The 14103-nt window shown below is 38.2% G+C and overlaps 1 protein-coding gene across 4 annotated transcripts in view; it reads right to left on the reverse strand.

Moving 5' to 3' along the window:
- ANO4 (anoctamin 4) overlaps positions 1-14103 on the reverse strand; it is a 384614-nt gene that overhangs the window by 75756 nt on the left and 294755 nt on the right. For all 4 annotated transcript variants that reach the window (XM_046014085.1, XM_046014083.1, XM_046014084.1 and 1 more), the window contains 3 exons: positions 12304-12438; positions 11123-11219; positions 6654-6714 (listed from right to left, as the gene is read on the reverse strand). In XM_046014085.1, coding sequence (XP_045870041.1) covers positions 6654-6714; positions 11123-11219; positions 12304-12438 — 293 coding nt within the window. The remainder of the gene's footprint in view (positions 1-6653; positions 6715-11122; positions 11220-12303; positions 12439-14103) is intronic.

The following is a 14103-nucleotide window of genomic DNA, read 5'->3' on the forward strand; positions in this document are numbered from 1 at the left end:
GAATATTGGAACAGCCTTCTAAGTGACCCACTTTCAATCCTCTCTTGCTGTTGCCAGAATTACTTCCCAAACACAACTGATGATGTCACTCTCCAGCTTACAACTTCAGTTGGTCTTCTGTTGACTACAGAGTGAAGACATGGTTCCCTGTTGAAACACAAATGTCTTACAATAAACAAACCTTAGACCTCAACATACTCTATGTTACAGGTTGAACTGTGTCTCCCATAAAAGATATGTTGATGTTTCAACAAAGCCCGAACCTCAGAATATGACCTTATTTGGAAATAAGGTAATTGCAGATTAACTAGATAAGATGAAATCATACTGGAGTAGCGTGGGCTCTTGATCCAATGCGATTTAGTGTCCTTATAAGAAGATGGCAATGTGAAGACACAGAAACACAGGGAGAATGCAGGTGAAGATAGAGACAGAGATTGGAGTGAGGTACCCACAAGCCAAGGAGTATCAAGGATTGCTCACTCTCTTAAGAACGCAGGAGAGAGACATGGGACAGTTGACCCCCCGGGGCCCTCAAAAGAACTGACACTTTTCATACTTTGGTTTTTGACTTCTAGCCTCCAGAACAGTGAAAGAATAAATTTCTGCTATTTCAAGCCACCCAATTTGTGGTCCTTTGTTATAGCACTCCTAGGAAACTAATATATACTATATGTCCCTATCACACTGAGTGGCCTTCCTTTTCAGAACCTAACCCACACCGTTCTCAGTTCAGAATGTTTTTCACACCTCCCTCCAAACCCACTCCTTTGCTTGGCAAACTTAAGACTTGGTTTCAGGATTTCCTTTTGGATGAAACCTTTTCTGCTTTTCCTTTTGGCTTCAGGAAGCTGGCAGCATGGATCCTCAGTTTCCCATTGTAAATAGGACTTGATATTCTACACTATAATTACCAACTCTCCTTCAACATCCAATGAGATTTTTGAGAGCAGAGATTACATTTTACTCCTTTTTGTATACCCACTACCAAGTGATAGTGAGAATGCACTGTCTACTGAGTCATGAAATCTTAACACATCCTACAAAAGGTGCATGACATAGAATACAAACTTTGGAATGACTTGAGTTAGGCAGACAAGATTGGGACTAAAATCCAGACTCCACCACTTAGCAGCTGCTGGGTAATCTTGGCCAAATTGCATAAGCTCTCTGAACCTCAAAATGTTCACCTATAAGACAGAGATTATAATTTCTTTCTGGTGGGTTATAAGAAATAGATGAGGTGTCATATGTGACCACACCTGCAGAACTAATAGGCATTTAGTAAATATATATATATAGATATATTTTAAAAGTTTTGTTGGACATATATGTAAGTCTATAAAGATAAAATTAGTGTAAATATCTAGAAATAAAAGACAATTATTATAAAACTTATTTTCAAAAATGAGACATATTTCACTTATAAATTACTGATAGAACCATATAAAGAATCTTTGAATTTCCATTAAAATAACCACAATCTTGTTAGTTTGATAGGAGAAAACTGAGGACTTTGATATGTTTATTTACTGAAGGCAATTTAATTTTTGGCAATGAAAGTAAAAGGAAAAGAAAAAAGAAAAAGGAGGAAAGAACCCAGAAATGAAGAAAAGAGAAAGATAATCTGATTCCTGACAAGTCTCTGCCAACATCTAGCTCCTTAATGACTCATTTTTTTTTCCCTTAGGGAAAGAAGCTAATTTTGGCCATAATTGTTCTGTCTCTTGAATTTTTCTGAACAAAAATGAACATTGAGGAAAGAGCCACACTGTAGTTTGAGCCCAGAGCCCTAGGCTCACAGTATACTTGAGGGTCCCCGGGAGGCCCTTCTTCTTCTTCTTCTTTTTTTTTTTATTTGTTTATTTTCAGCGTAACAGTGTTCATTGTTTTTGCACCACACCCAGTGCTCCATGCAGTACGTGCCCTCCCTATTACCCACCACCTGGTTCCTCAACCTCCCACCCCCCAACCCCTTCAAAACCCTCTGGTTGTTTTTCAGAGTCCACAGTCTCTCATGGTTCATCTCCCCTTCCAGTTTCCCTCAACTCCCTCTCCTCTCCATATCCCCATGTCCTCCGTGTTCTTTGTTATGCTCCACAAATAAGTGAGACCATATGATACTTGACTCTCTCTGCTTGACTTATTTCGCTCAGCATAATCTCTTCCAGTCCCGTCCATGTTGCTACAAAAGTTGGGTATTCATCCTTTCTGATGGAGGCATAATACTCCATCGTGTATATGGACCACATCTTCCTTATTCATTCGTCCATTGAAGGGCATCTTGGTTCTTTCCACAGTTTGGCGACCGTGGCCTTTGTTGCAATAAACATTGGAGTACAGATGGCCCTTCTTTTCACTACATCTGTATCTTTGGGGTAAATACCCAGCAGTGCAATTGCAGGGTCATAGGGAAGCTCTATTCTTAATTTCTTGAGGAATCTCCACACTGTACTCCAAAGTGGCTGCACTAACTTGCATTCCCCGGAGGCCCTTCTATCACAAAGGTAGTAGGGTTTTGTCAAGCTTTTAATCCACACAAATGCCCTTCCCAACTGCTGCAGACTGGTTCCAAGTGGAGCCCTACTTTTTCTCTGGTGAACATACAAAGCAAAAGGCAACAAAAAAAAACCACATCAACCCCGTCCTTCAGAAGTCTTGTAAACCACTCACATCTGTTCTCAACATCTCTGTCTCTGGCAATTTCCCAAAAATAAAGTGCATTTGTTTTCTTAAATGTAACTTGTCAATCATAAAAGATGAGTCTGGGACCATTAAACTGAGCTCCATTAGAACTGACACACTTTTATAGAATATCACAATTGCAAAACAGCATAAATGGAGCTTGGGACAAGTTTAATAGTCCTTTAAGTTTAGATCTCTGAAGCAGAAGTAAATAGGGTTATAAACAGTACATGAACTAGCAAGAGAGTGTAGAAGCTAAGATTCCCTCCTGGCTTTGCAACTTTCTAGCTACTTCCCCAGCTTCCTCATCTATCACATGAAGATAATTATAGTATCTTCCTCAAATGTTGCTATAAAAATTAACTGAGATGATACTGTATAATGCATAGGATTGTATCTAGCAGATAGCATGCCCTTAATAAGTAGTAGGCTATTATAGCTGTTATTATTGGCCATTCCAGATTTCTTTTTTTTTAAAGACTTTATTTATTTTACAGACAGAGATCACAAGTAGGCAGAGAGGCAGGCAGAGAGATAGGGGGAAGCAGTCTCCCTGGTGAGCAGAGAGCCCAATGCAGGGCTTGATCCCAGGACCCTAGGATCATGACCTGAGCTGAAGGCAGAGGCTTTAACCTACTGAGCTACCCAGGCACCCCTTGCCATTCCAGATTTCTGCAAAAAGCATAGACTCAGCTATAATAAAACATCTGGGGTAATTCGTCCTTTTTTCTCAAACTATCACATTTCTGGGAACCATACAAGATTTAAGCAGTAAGCTGTCAACTAAGACAAAGCAATTCAGAGGATGAATTATTCCAGGCTTGCCTTGCCTGGAGTGGCCCTAAAATGTTCCCTTCTGCCCAAAGGTTATTATAGTACATCCATCAGATTCTTACTGGATACTCTCCAAGGCCCAAGGACTGTCAAATCTCTAATCCACCCACTTGCAACTCAGAAGCTACTCAGCTTCATGTTCCAGGCAGCCACCACCAATCAATGAGGTTGGTAAGGATAAAATACAGTTATTTGTTATCACCAGAACAAGACACTACAACCTTTAAAGAAGGGATGTAATCCCCTTTATAATGGTGGTACTGGGTGAGGAGTAAGGGACATGATGACCTCTGCAGTCTTTAGACAAATGTCATTTCTCTGCAGTCTCAGAAGATAAACTGGGAGAAGAAAACATTATTTCAGTCAAAATTGGCTAAATACTAAAGTGGGTAAGGGAGTTTAGTGTATTAATTCTTCCAGCAAATTATTCTCTATACATAAGAATAAACTCACTGCATAGTAGACCCATGGCCTAAAGCAGAGCTGCCCAATGGGTATGCGAGGGATGATTATAGGTATGTAAGAGGTAATAAAACCTTCATCTCTTGGGACAGGTAAGGTAGAAGTACTTAAGACAGTATCATGCACATTATGTACATTAGTATGCTGTGCAAATAGTATTTCATATGCGTGCCATGACTGGGAAAAGTTTGAGAATCACTGGTTAAGTAAATGAAAACATTTTATAAAGTATCCTCAATTGTAACTATGGCAAAGCTTAAGCACTGGGTGGCTTATAATACTTCCATCATAATTACAAATAAGAAGATGTTCTAGAAAAACCCTATGTATGTTCTTAATCTGAGAGCTCAGTCCCATAACCAAAATTCTGTTATGATTAGCTTCCTTTGCTTGCAAGAGACAGAAATGCACATGCACTAAGGTATAGCACAGATAATGAGGGCTTTTCACAAGTACTGTCAAGGGAGGCAAGAATCCCATGGGAATTGAAAGACTGAGCCTATTCCGAACAGGACGCAGAAGCTAGCAGTTTGAGAGACTCCAGCCATAAGAGATTCTAAATCTTTCCCCCAATATTCTACTACTAACATGACTTGGCTATGTTCTTTCTTTCTCTTTGAGGGACTGTCCTACATTTTCTTCTAGTTGGCTACCAGTGAGCTTCTGGACCCTCTATAGTTTGCTTTTGCTTATTTCTAGGTTCTGGTTTCTCATAATTTCAACCTGTTCTTAATTTCTCCTGATCCCTGCTTCTACCTCATAGTCAATCTCAATTTCCTTCTTTCTTCCCTCTTCCTGTTATGTCTGGATTTTTTCAGTGTCAACTCCTACTGTTAACTCCCTGTCTCTCTTCACACTTTTCCATCCATATGTTTGAGAATAAGGTTATGGATGATCTTTCCAGTGTCTTTTCATATAGAACCTCAGGTCTTTTCCAGGCTACTTACTATGCTATGGTTTGACTAAGGTCTTGAGTTCAATGCCCACTGAGTGAGAGGGGCTGGAGTCACAGGTTTCAAGATATGTTCCTTTAACAGAGCTGTAGTGGGAGAGGCAATTTTCCTTTGAAGATCTCTAGGTAGGGAAGACAGAATATACCTAGAACAAGTCACCTCAGGAGGGAACAAGGTTTTTATATTTTCAGTTGTAAAAGAGACCATTTATACATACTGTCTTAGAAAGAAACCCTTTTGATAATTTGCTTCTCTATCCCTTCTCTCTTTTCTTTTTCCCATGCATGCATGCATCCATCCATCCATCCAACAAATATGAATCTGTCTTCAAAATAAGTGTATGAAATTGCCAACAACCATAATGATCCTTGAGCAACATGAACCTACTAGGGAAGATAAATTGTGTATGCACATCATTTTAAGTGTCCAAAGAATGCCAGAAATAAAATGTTACAAAGTTTGAAGGATGAAGATCACAATTCAGCTGGTCTTTGAAAGACAGAGAAGATCTGATATTCAAACATAAAGAACAGACTTAAAAAAACAACATGAGCCTAAGCCTTGAGTTAGGAGAGTTTTGTAACATCAAAACAGGTTCTAGCATTTTAAGTTCTAGAAGAAGTAAATAATAATTGTGAAAAATTCGAACAAAAGTAAAAAAAAATAATATAAAAATCTGTCTTTCATCCCTGCTCACTTACCATTTCCAAACTGGTAGGGGAACTTCTCTTCAAAAGTAACCACCATTAACTGTTTACTCTAACTTTGTCCAGACTCTTTTTTATACTACTAAATCAAAACATTATAATGATTTGATGAGAAAGAGACTATGAAACCCATTTTACAAAGAAGTAGGTTAAATACTTTCTTTGGGTTAAGAAATTCTTTAAGTGAATGTTCCATCATACCTTGTTATTTTTTTTTTTATTTTTTTTATTTTTTTTTCCCTTTTTATTTATTTTTTTTTCAGCGTAACAGTATTCATTCTTTTTGCACAACACCCAGTGCTCCATGCAAAACGTGCCCTCCCCATCACCCACCACCTGTTCCCCCAACCTCCCACCCCTGACCCTTCAAAACCCTCAGGTTGTTTTTCAGAGTCCATAACCATAAATGACTCTTAATCTCACAAAACAAACTGGGGGTTGCTGGGGGGAGGTGGGATTGGGAGAGGGGGAGCGGGCTATGGACATTGGGGAGGGGAGGCGAATCATACCTTGTTATTATGAGAGCTCTGGACTTTAGCTGATCTAGAAGAACTCAATTCTGTTTTTTAAGTAGCTCTTGTTTTTTGGGGGGTCATTTTAACCAAAACTGGAAGGAAGCCAGTGGTAGGCACTCATACATTAGCTGGATGAAAAGATTCCACTTACAACAGAAAGTCCTATATACTTCTAGGAGTACTTAGATCTTGACCACACTTTTTGACATATTATAAGGTTTATTTTTGTCTCTAACAAGAGGTGAATTTTACTTTAATGATGGGATGTTGGTGAAATTGTTGAAGGTTTAAGAGAAATCAGATGTATTTCTCCTCTATGACATTACTTTTTAAATAAACTAAGTGTATTTTTTTATCAGCTCATATCTAATAGAATGGCCAGATGAAATTACTTGAGCCTTTTCCTTTCACAGCCACATGACAAAGTCAGATTTCTGAAGGAACTTATTGTAGAACAAATAAGGGGAACTCAAATTACACGGATACAGAACACTTACCCCAGACTGCCATGAAAACAGCAAAGAAGACAGTGGCTCCATTGTCAAAGAGGTGGGTTACCTGGGAACATTATGAATTACAGTTAAACTAGTTTCTCATATACTATATTTCAATTCACTTTTTTTCAGATTTAATAAAAATAAATGAATTTTGCAGGGTTTCTTTGGGAGATATTCCTTTTGTATCATAATCAAGAAGAAGGGTTCATCCAACTATGAAGTAGTTTGGATATGCAAAAAAGAATTTGTTCCCTTTACGTAGGTTATTACGTAGCTGAACATTTATCAGCAGCCCCAATATGCTAAGAATTTTCTTTTATGCACCATAAATACTGTTATAAGTGGACATATGGTTATACTTACTAAATTTAAGACTAGGGAGGTATTATTGTTGCTGCTTTAAAGACTTCTGATTCCTATTTTTAATGCCTCATTTATTCACTTTGAAAACATGCCTATTTTGTTTGTGTATTTTTGGGCAAACATTTTCTGGGCTGCCCTCTGGATTTTAATATTACAAAGAAGAGAGAGCGGACCATTAACAAAATCTACTTCCACCTTTATTAAAGCTTCAGATAATCACTGTATTTACCTATTACACATAACACAAAGACAGCTAACAAAAACTTTATTGCTAGATAATACATTCTATCACAAACACCACAGCAGAAAGCAAAGATATTCGTCCTGCAAAACTGCTATGCTCATTTCCACCTTCAGGATAAATCACACCAATGCCATGCTAAATTGAAATGACTACTGATACATTCATAAAGCATAACCTTTTTTGGATGCTTTATAGCTCTCTATAAAATATACTTTACCATCCCTTGGAGAATGTGCCAACTATTATAGGTCTTTTCCTATTATATCAGAGTGTGAAGTATTTCTTTTTGTTTGAACATAGGAGAGATGAGCAGCATTCAAATACCAAATGTAGATAAAAGGCAAAAGCTAATTTATTTCATATGCCAGAGGGAGTGTTAAATTGTATTGTTTATTGTATTAATGCACCAAGCATTAAATCAAGCCTGAGAGTTCCAGGGTATGTGGCTGGTGTGTGCTCTCTATCAGGATATTTACAGGGAGCTGGTGGAAGTTGTGGCCTGTACCATCAGTGGAGATGATGGAATGAGTTGTGGTGGTCATTGTTTTTGGTTGTTCACCTTACCTTTTTTCCTTATCCTGAGAATAGATGTCTCTCATGTAGGTCACTAGGGGGCAAGTGGCTCAAACAGAATCAATTAGAGTCCTTTCCTGGACTGATAGACAAACATTTGGAGAGAGATATTTTTCTGCTGCAGTTACTTGGGAATATGTGAAACAGGAGGGGTGAGTTAGTAAGGACTTCTGGTTCCTATAAAATGGTAAGTTAAAATAGATTGAGGGCTCCCTTTGCCAAAATAAACCCTAGAGAAACAATATAGTAGATTCTGGGAACTAGCAAAATACAAAAACAAAGACCGTGAGAAACCCCAGGGGAGATGGAAAGTTGCCTTGAATTAGTGTGTGTGTGTGTGTGTGTGTGTGTGTGTGTGTGTGTGTGTGTGTGTGTGATGGAGGTGGTGTTATACAGAGAGAGTTAGTGGCAGTTTCCAAGCAGACTGGGAGCTTAGCTTGGAGCAATACATAAGTTCTACTCCAGCCTCTCCGGAATGGTCATTGGACAATTAGTGTCTCCCACCAAATCAGCCACAACAGGCCAAACCGCAGGGGCTGGTTCTTGGGGTAATATCAGGGATGTTCAGAGTTCTGTCTTACTGAGGAGATGAGAAGGTGTAGCCTGGCCATAAGCTGTCCTCAGGTATTCTCTCCTCAGTCCAGGTCCTCTTAAACTCCAGGGTTGGTAGATTACAGTCAAGTGTGAGTGGCTTCACCCAATTCTGTTTTATTCCTGGCTGAGTTAAAAATGAAACACTGACCAAACAAGTCCTCTGGAAAAGTGCAGCACACAGTGGTGCCTGGGGCACACTGTCTTCTCCTTTCTGTAAACTCTCCAGGTCTGAGAGCTGAGTACCTGGCCTCTGATCATTACCCAAAGTGGTTGACACCTCCAGGGGACAAATATGCACAGGTCAAAATAATGAAGTATGGAGGGAAGACAGCTGACTCCAAAGAATTCCAAACTAGGCAAGCCACATGTTCTGAAACAGACATTCTGTAACCAGTGTTATAGCAATGTAACCAGCAGACCAAGCATTTTTAAAAAGCATAAAAACATGCTTAAAGAGATGAAGAAGATGTAAGACTCATATTGTGGCAGTCAGCAGCCACCTTCCCAACCATATGAGGAGAAATTCTCTGCAGAAGGATCATGTGGACAGGGGGCAAAAGAGAGACATCTGAGGCCTGGAGGACCAGGTTAGGCCTTGAGGCTCATGTTGTCAGACAGCATGAGCTATTCCAGTATATTTTCCCGTGAAATGAGCCCATAAGTCCCTTTCTGCTTATGCCAATTTGAGTTGGGTTTCTGACCTTGCAAATGTAAAAGGTGGAGATAAAGCATTCCTGACCAGCAGAACAGCCATTGGTTAGATTGGATCTGGGCTCTGACTGGATCTAATATCCCTATGTATGTTCAACCCCATGAAATTTGTTTAGCATTTCTAATAAGAGCTTCTAAAAGAAACTCTATAGAACTTCAATTCTTTCATCTGAGACTTTTTTTTAGCTTTTACTTTAGTAAGTTTTTTTAGGCACTACCAACTCTAAAATCCAGAATATAAACATCTTGTAGCCTCAGTATGGCACAATGATTATGTTTTATAGTCAGATAAACCAAGGCCTAGCTAATTATTTCTGTGTGACCGTGGATGAGTAATTTTACCTCTGAGTAAAATGAGAGTAATAACATCTATCTTGAAGTTGCTGTAAGGATTAGAAATAAAATGTAGGTTGCCTAGCTACTTTTATATGTATAGCCTAGCTATTATTATAATCATGATTATTCTAGAGCTTACGTTCAGTAGGATAATTGCTTAACTACCTCCTATAAAATCAAGCACTCTGAACTATCCGTGATGATCCTGTTAGGGAATTACCATGGATCTCTTAAAGAGAGAACTTCATTCAAGGCATATCTTTCCATGTAAAAAACAAATATCCCCAGATGACAGTAACAACAAAAGACTGGGTTTCTGAGATTCCAAAAAGCAGAATTCTTGCACCTGAGTCATTCAAGCTCAATGATGATCTCATGATCTTTAAACAAGATTATATTACTGAGAAAATTCTTTTGATTCTCACCAAATCTGTATTTCCCAAGCTTGTTCTGTTAAATTTTCCTCACTCACTCGGGTCTATCTGTACATTCTCCAAAGGTGAGGAGAGTATTTCGTGTGTTGTTGGTCTCCTGCAGCACGTATGCACATCTTTCTAAGATCACAGCTGCCTGCTGTGGTTTGGGCTCTACACACACAGACTGGCCACTTGCAACGCTATAGATATCATGGATGGGTGGGCTCCTGGGCTGTCTCTCAAATGTTCTCTCATTTAAAATGAGCAAAACTCGGCCATACCAACAGTGTAATTAAATAGATCCAAGCTGCAGGGATTGCAGACATTCAATAAAGTCTGTCAACCCTTTTTGTATCTGAAATCAGGGCAAGTTGACAGGTAGTGGTCTTGGAAAAGTCCTCAACAGCCTATACTCCAGCTATTGCTTTGTATTAGTGACCTGGCCCATAAGGAAAAAATAAGGAATTCTATGAATGTGTCTATAATTTTAATAAAGTAAGGCATAACATGAAGTAACATATAATAGACATAATGACACTATGTATTTGGTTTTTTTTTTTTTCAAATTATTTTTCCATATATGTATTATATTACTATCTTTTTTGGTCTTCATGACAATCCATGGGACAGAGAAGGCAGGTGTCACTGATGGCATTTTAGAGATGAGAAAGCTCAGCCTCAAAGAAATTGTCCATGTGCACGGTCAAGGAGGCAAGTAGCTGAACTAGTCCTGAATCTAAATTTTTTTGACAATAACAATAATGAAAGAGGAAGATGATGGTGGCTCCCATTTGCTAAGATCTTACCATCTGCTGAGTACTTTGCTCAGTATACACTTTATAACAATCGAGTGAAATAAGCATCATGTTCTCCATTTTGCAAATAAGAAAACGATGGTTCAGAGAGGTCAATAACTTATTCTGGAACTGACAAGTGGTAAAGAGCAACGTCAAGATCAGTGTCTTTCTCTGACTCCAACAACTGTACTTTTTCAGTATGCACACTGCAGCCTCCTCTGATGAAGGTCAGAGCTAATACATTTAAAATACATATACAGTAAAAACATATTTGAGTTAGAATGTCAAGTGATAGAGGTAACGTTAACTCTCTCCTACAACATAAACTCGAGACTGAAAGACTAGAAATGACAAAGAGAATATAGTTACCCTCTATTCCTTGGGAAAATGTATAAAAAATTTAATCTACCTAAAGTTCCACAGATTTGAAATTACCTTGGCATAAACACAGCTGTCTGACAGCCTCATGAATGGACAGTACTTATCGCACACAGGACACATGATGATATCTGTAGCTTGGCAGACTTCTTTACTGGAAAAGAGAACAGAAAAGGACTGCTTTTTAATGATATAAGAGCATGTTTTCCCCTCCAATTTCACCAGAGTCCTTAACCACTAAATAAGACCCAGTAGACTACTGTCCTTACAACCTTCCTAGCCTTATCTGTTATTAAAGTAAACAAGTGCTTGCTCATTTTAATAATTTGATAAGTCTACTTATTTATGAGGTTGTTTCTTGGTTTTACATTTTAAAAAGTTACACTCTGAAAAATACATGAAGCATAACACGGGTGTTATACCCTGAATGAAACAAAAGTCATTCACAACACTGTAGAAATTTGAAGCAATTTCATACTGAATTATAGGAACAACTAGGTACCTAAAAGTGCCTGCCTGCCTCAATCTCCATGTGCATGATAAGTGAAAACTAATAATGGAGGGATAAATAAAAATGTGATGCATTAGTTCTATGGGAAAACTACATCCCCATTAACAATTCCACCAGAGAGTAAAATATTTTTACAAGTGGGAAAATCAACCCATCACTTTTACTTTTGCAATCACTTTTGAAAGCCACTTTCATTATTTAAGATCATTGTCCAGCCTGGCAATAAAATCTCTATGAATACCTTAAACTATATTCTGGTGAGTGAGCTGAAATAATCCTCAACACTGAATCATTCTCAAGACCTCAACAAGTTGGTAAGATGTCTTTCTGGCTCAAGTTTAAAGGGTCCTTGTAAAAACACAGAATTCATTAAAAAAAAAAAGGATTATTAACCCACTGTTTTGCAGGATTAGCAAAAAGAGAAAAGGTAAAAAGTCAGAAAGAGAGCAACTTTTATCCAGTGAATGAAAGCAATTTTTTTTTTTTTTTTGGTGGACACAGAGTGGCTTATGTCCATATGTAAATTTTGCTTCCCTGGTAACTGAAGATTACAGCAGCGTGGGCAATGAATGGAAGATCTAGTAAATTGAGCCTTCTGAATTTTTCCCAGAAGTGACTGGGAATGAAGTTAGATGGAAAAGAAGTCCTACAATCTGGGAACATCCCAAAACACCACCACCCACCTCTAAAGAGAAGTAAAGGCAGGCTTACCCAGAGCTCCCCGTACCTGACTTGGCAGTGATCCAGAGTAATGACTCCGTACAAGAAGACAAACAATCCAATGAAGGCTGCTGGGAAGAGCATGCCAGTGTACCAGCCCAACCAGGCAAAATACAATCCAATCTTCTCTCCAAAGTACCGCCTGTTTAAGACACAGGAGCCTCACAAATCAAAGTGAAGTGTGTAGAGTTAGGCATTATAATACTTTGCTCAGTCATGTTATTTTGTAGTGGGCTTGCTGATAACACAGGCATCCAAGAGAATAGAGCACTTGACCAAACTAAGGCTCGGGCTTTAATTTCTTTTCCTATATCAGAATAGAATGAACCCTTCCATAAAAGAACATGATTCTATACAAGCTTGTTCTGAGAACACAGAATAAACCTATGCCCATTTTGGAAGATACACTTATGACTACAGAACCAGGAGAATCTGAGTGTTGGTGACAACACGTCATCTCATCTTTGCCGTTTCTAAGTGTGTGCTTGTTTGTAACACATGTATTATCATTACATATATCTTTAAAAATAGGAAACAAAGTTATTATGAAAAACTGTGAACACCTCTTTCAATATTTTGTAGCTTTTTAAGATATTTACAATGCTTGAATCACAAGATATTAGAAAGAAAAGAACTCTACAGAGATTCAAAATGATTGATACTGAGAGCAGCTTTTCTAAGTGATGATTTTTCACAAGTTTCAACATCTACCTCAGTAAATATTTTTCTGAGACTAACCAGTCTGCCTAGTGCCTGGAAGTATACAAAGTTAAGGAATGTTCAGAGAATTCCTTGCTTTTTCTTTCTCAAACACATTAATATTATAATTGACTTATGTTAGAATACAACCCAAATTGTGCTTTCTATGCCTCTCAATTGCTATATTTCATTAGTTAGAAGTTAGTCTAATATAAGAATATTCTAATTTTTTTTTCATTCTCATTCTGAATAAATGTTGCTGACCACCTGTTTCCAAATCCTGGCTTCTGTTTTCCTCTTAGAATGTCCAATAATTCCCAAAAGCTCTGAAAGGTGGACTCAAGATTATTTATCCTATCTTCCACTGTGACCCAACAGAAACTTGCCACTCTCTGAAGACTTTTCCAATGTACAAATAAACAGATACATTCTTTTATTCATCCAACAAATAAGAAAATAAGTTTCATGTGACAAATACTGTGCTAGGAACTGAAGATACAAAATCAGCTTGGTCTCTGCTCTTGTGCAGCTCACAGGCTGACAGAGTAGACAGACATCAATCAATTAAAGAAACAAGTTTATAATGAGAACACTGGGAAAAGGGCTACAAAAGGAGAGGGACACAATTCCCCAAGTATATCAACCAAGACCATGTGACCACCCTGCTTGGGGAAGACTTCTATGAGGAAGTGACTATTAACTAGGTAGACAGGGGACAGGATCAAGTGTTTCCAGCAGAGGAACCGGAACCATAAGTATAAAAGACCCTGTGGCAGAAGGGACCAGGTGAAATAAGGGCAGTGTGCCCAGAGCACCAATAACAAGAGATGGGCTGATGAGGCAGGCGGAGGCTGGGCCTTGGTGAGTCTTATAAGCCATGCTAAAGGCATTGATCCTTGTCTTGAGAGAATGGAAAAATCCTAAGAGAGTTTTTAGCATTCAAAGGACATAATCAGATTTAATTTAAAAAAATCATTCTTTTTTTTTATTATGTTCTGTTAGTCACCATACAGTACATCATTTTTTTTGTTTGTTTTTTTAAATTTTTTTACTTCATTAATTTTGATGTAGTGATCCTGATTCATTGTTTGCATATAACACAGTGCTC

The sequence above is a fragment of the Meles meles genome, chromosome 7 (genome assembly GCF_922984935.1).
Source record: "Meles meles chromosome 7, mMelMel3.1 paternal haplotype, whole genome shotgun sequence".
In the NCBI taxonomy this organism is placed as follows: Eukaryota; Metazoa; Chordata; class Mammalia; order Carnivora; family Mustelidae; genus Meles; species Meles meles.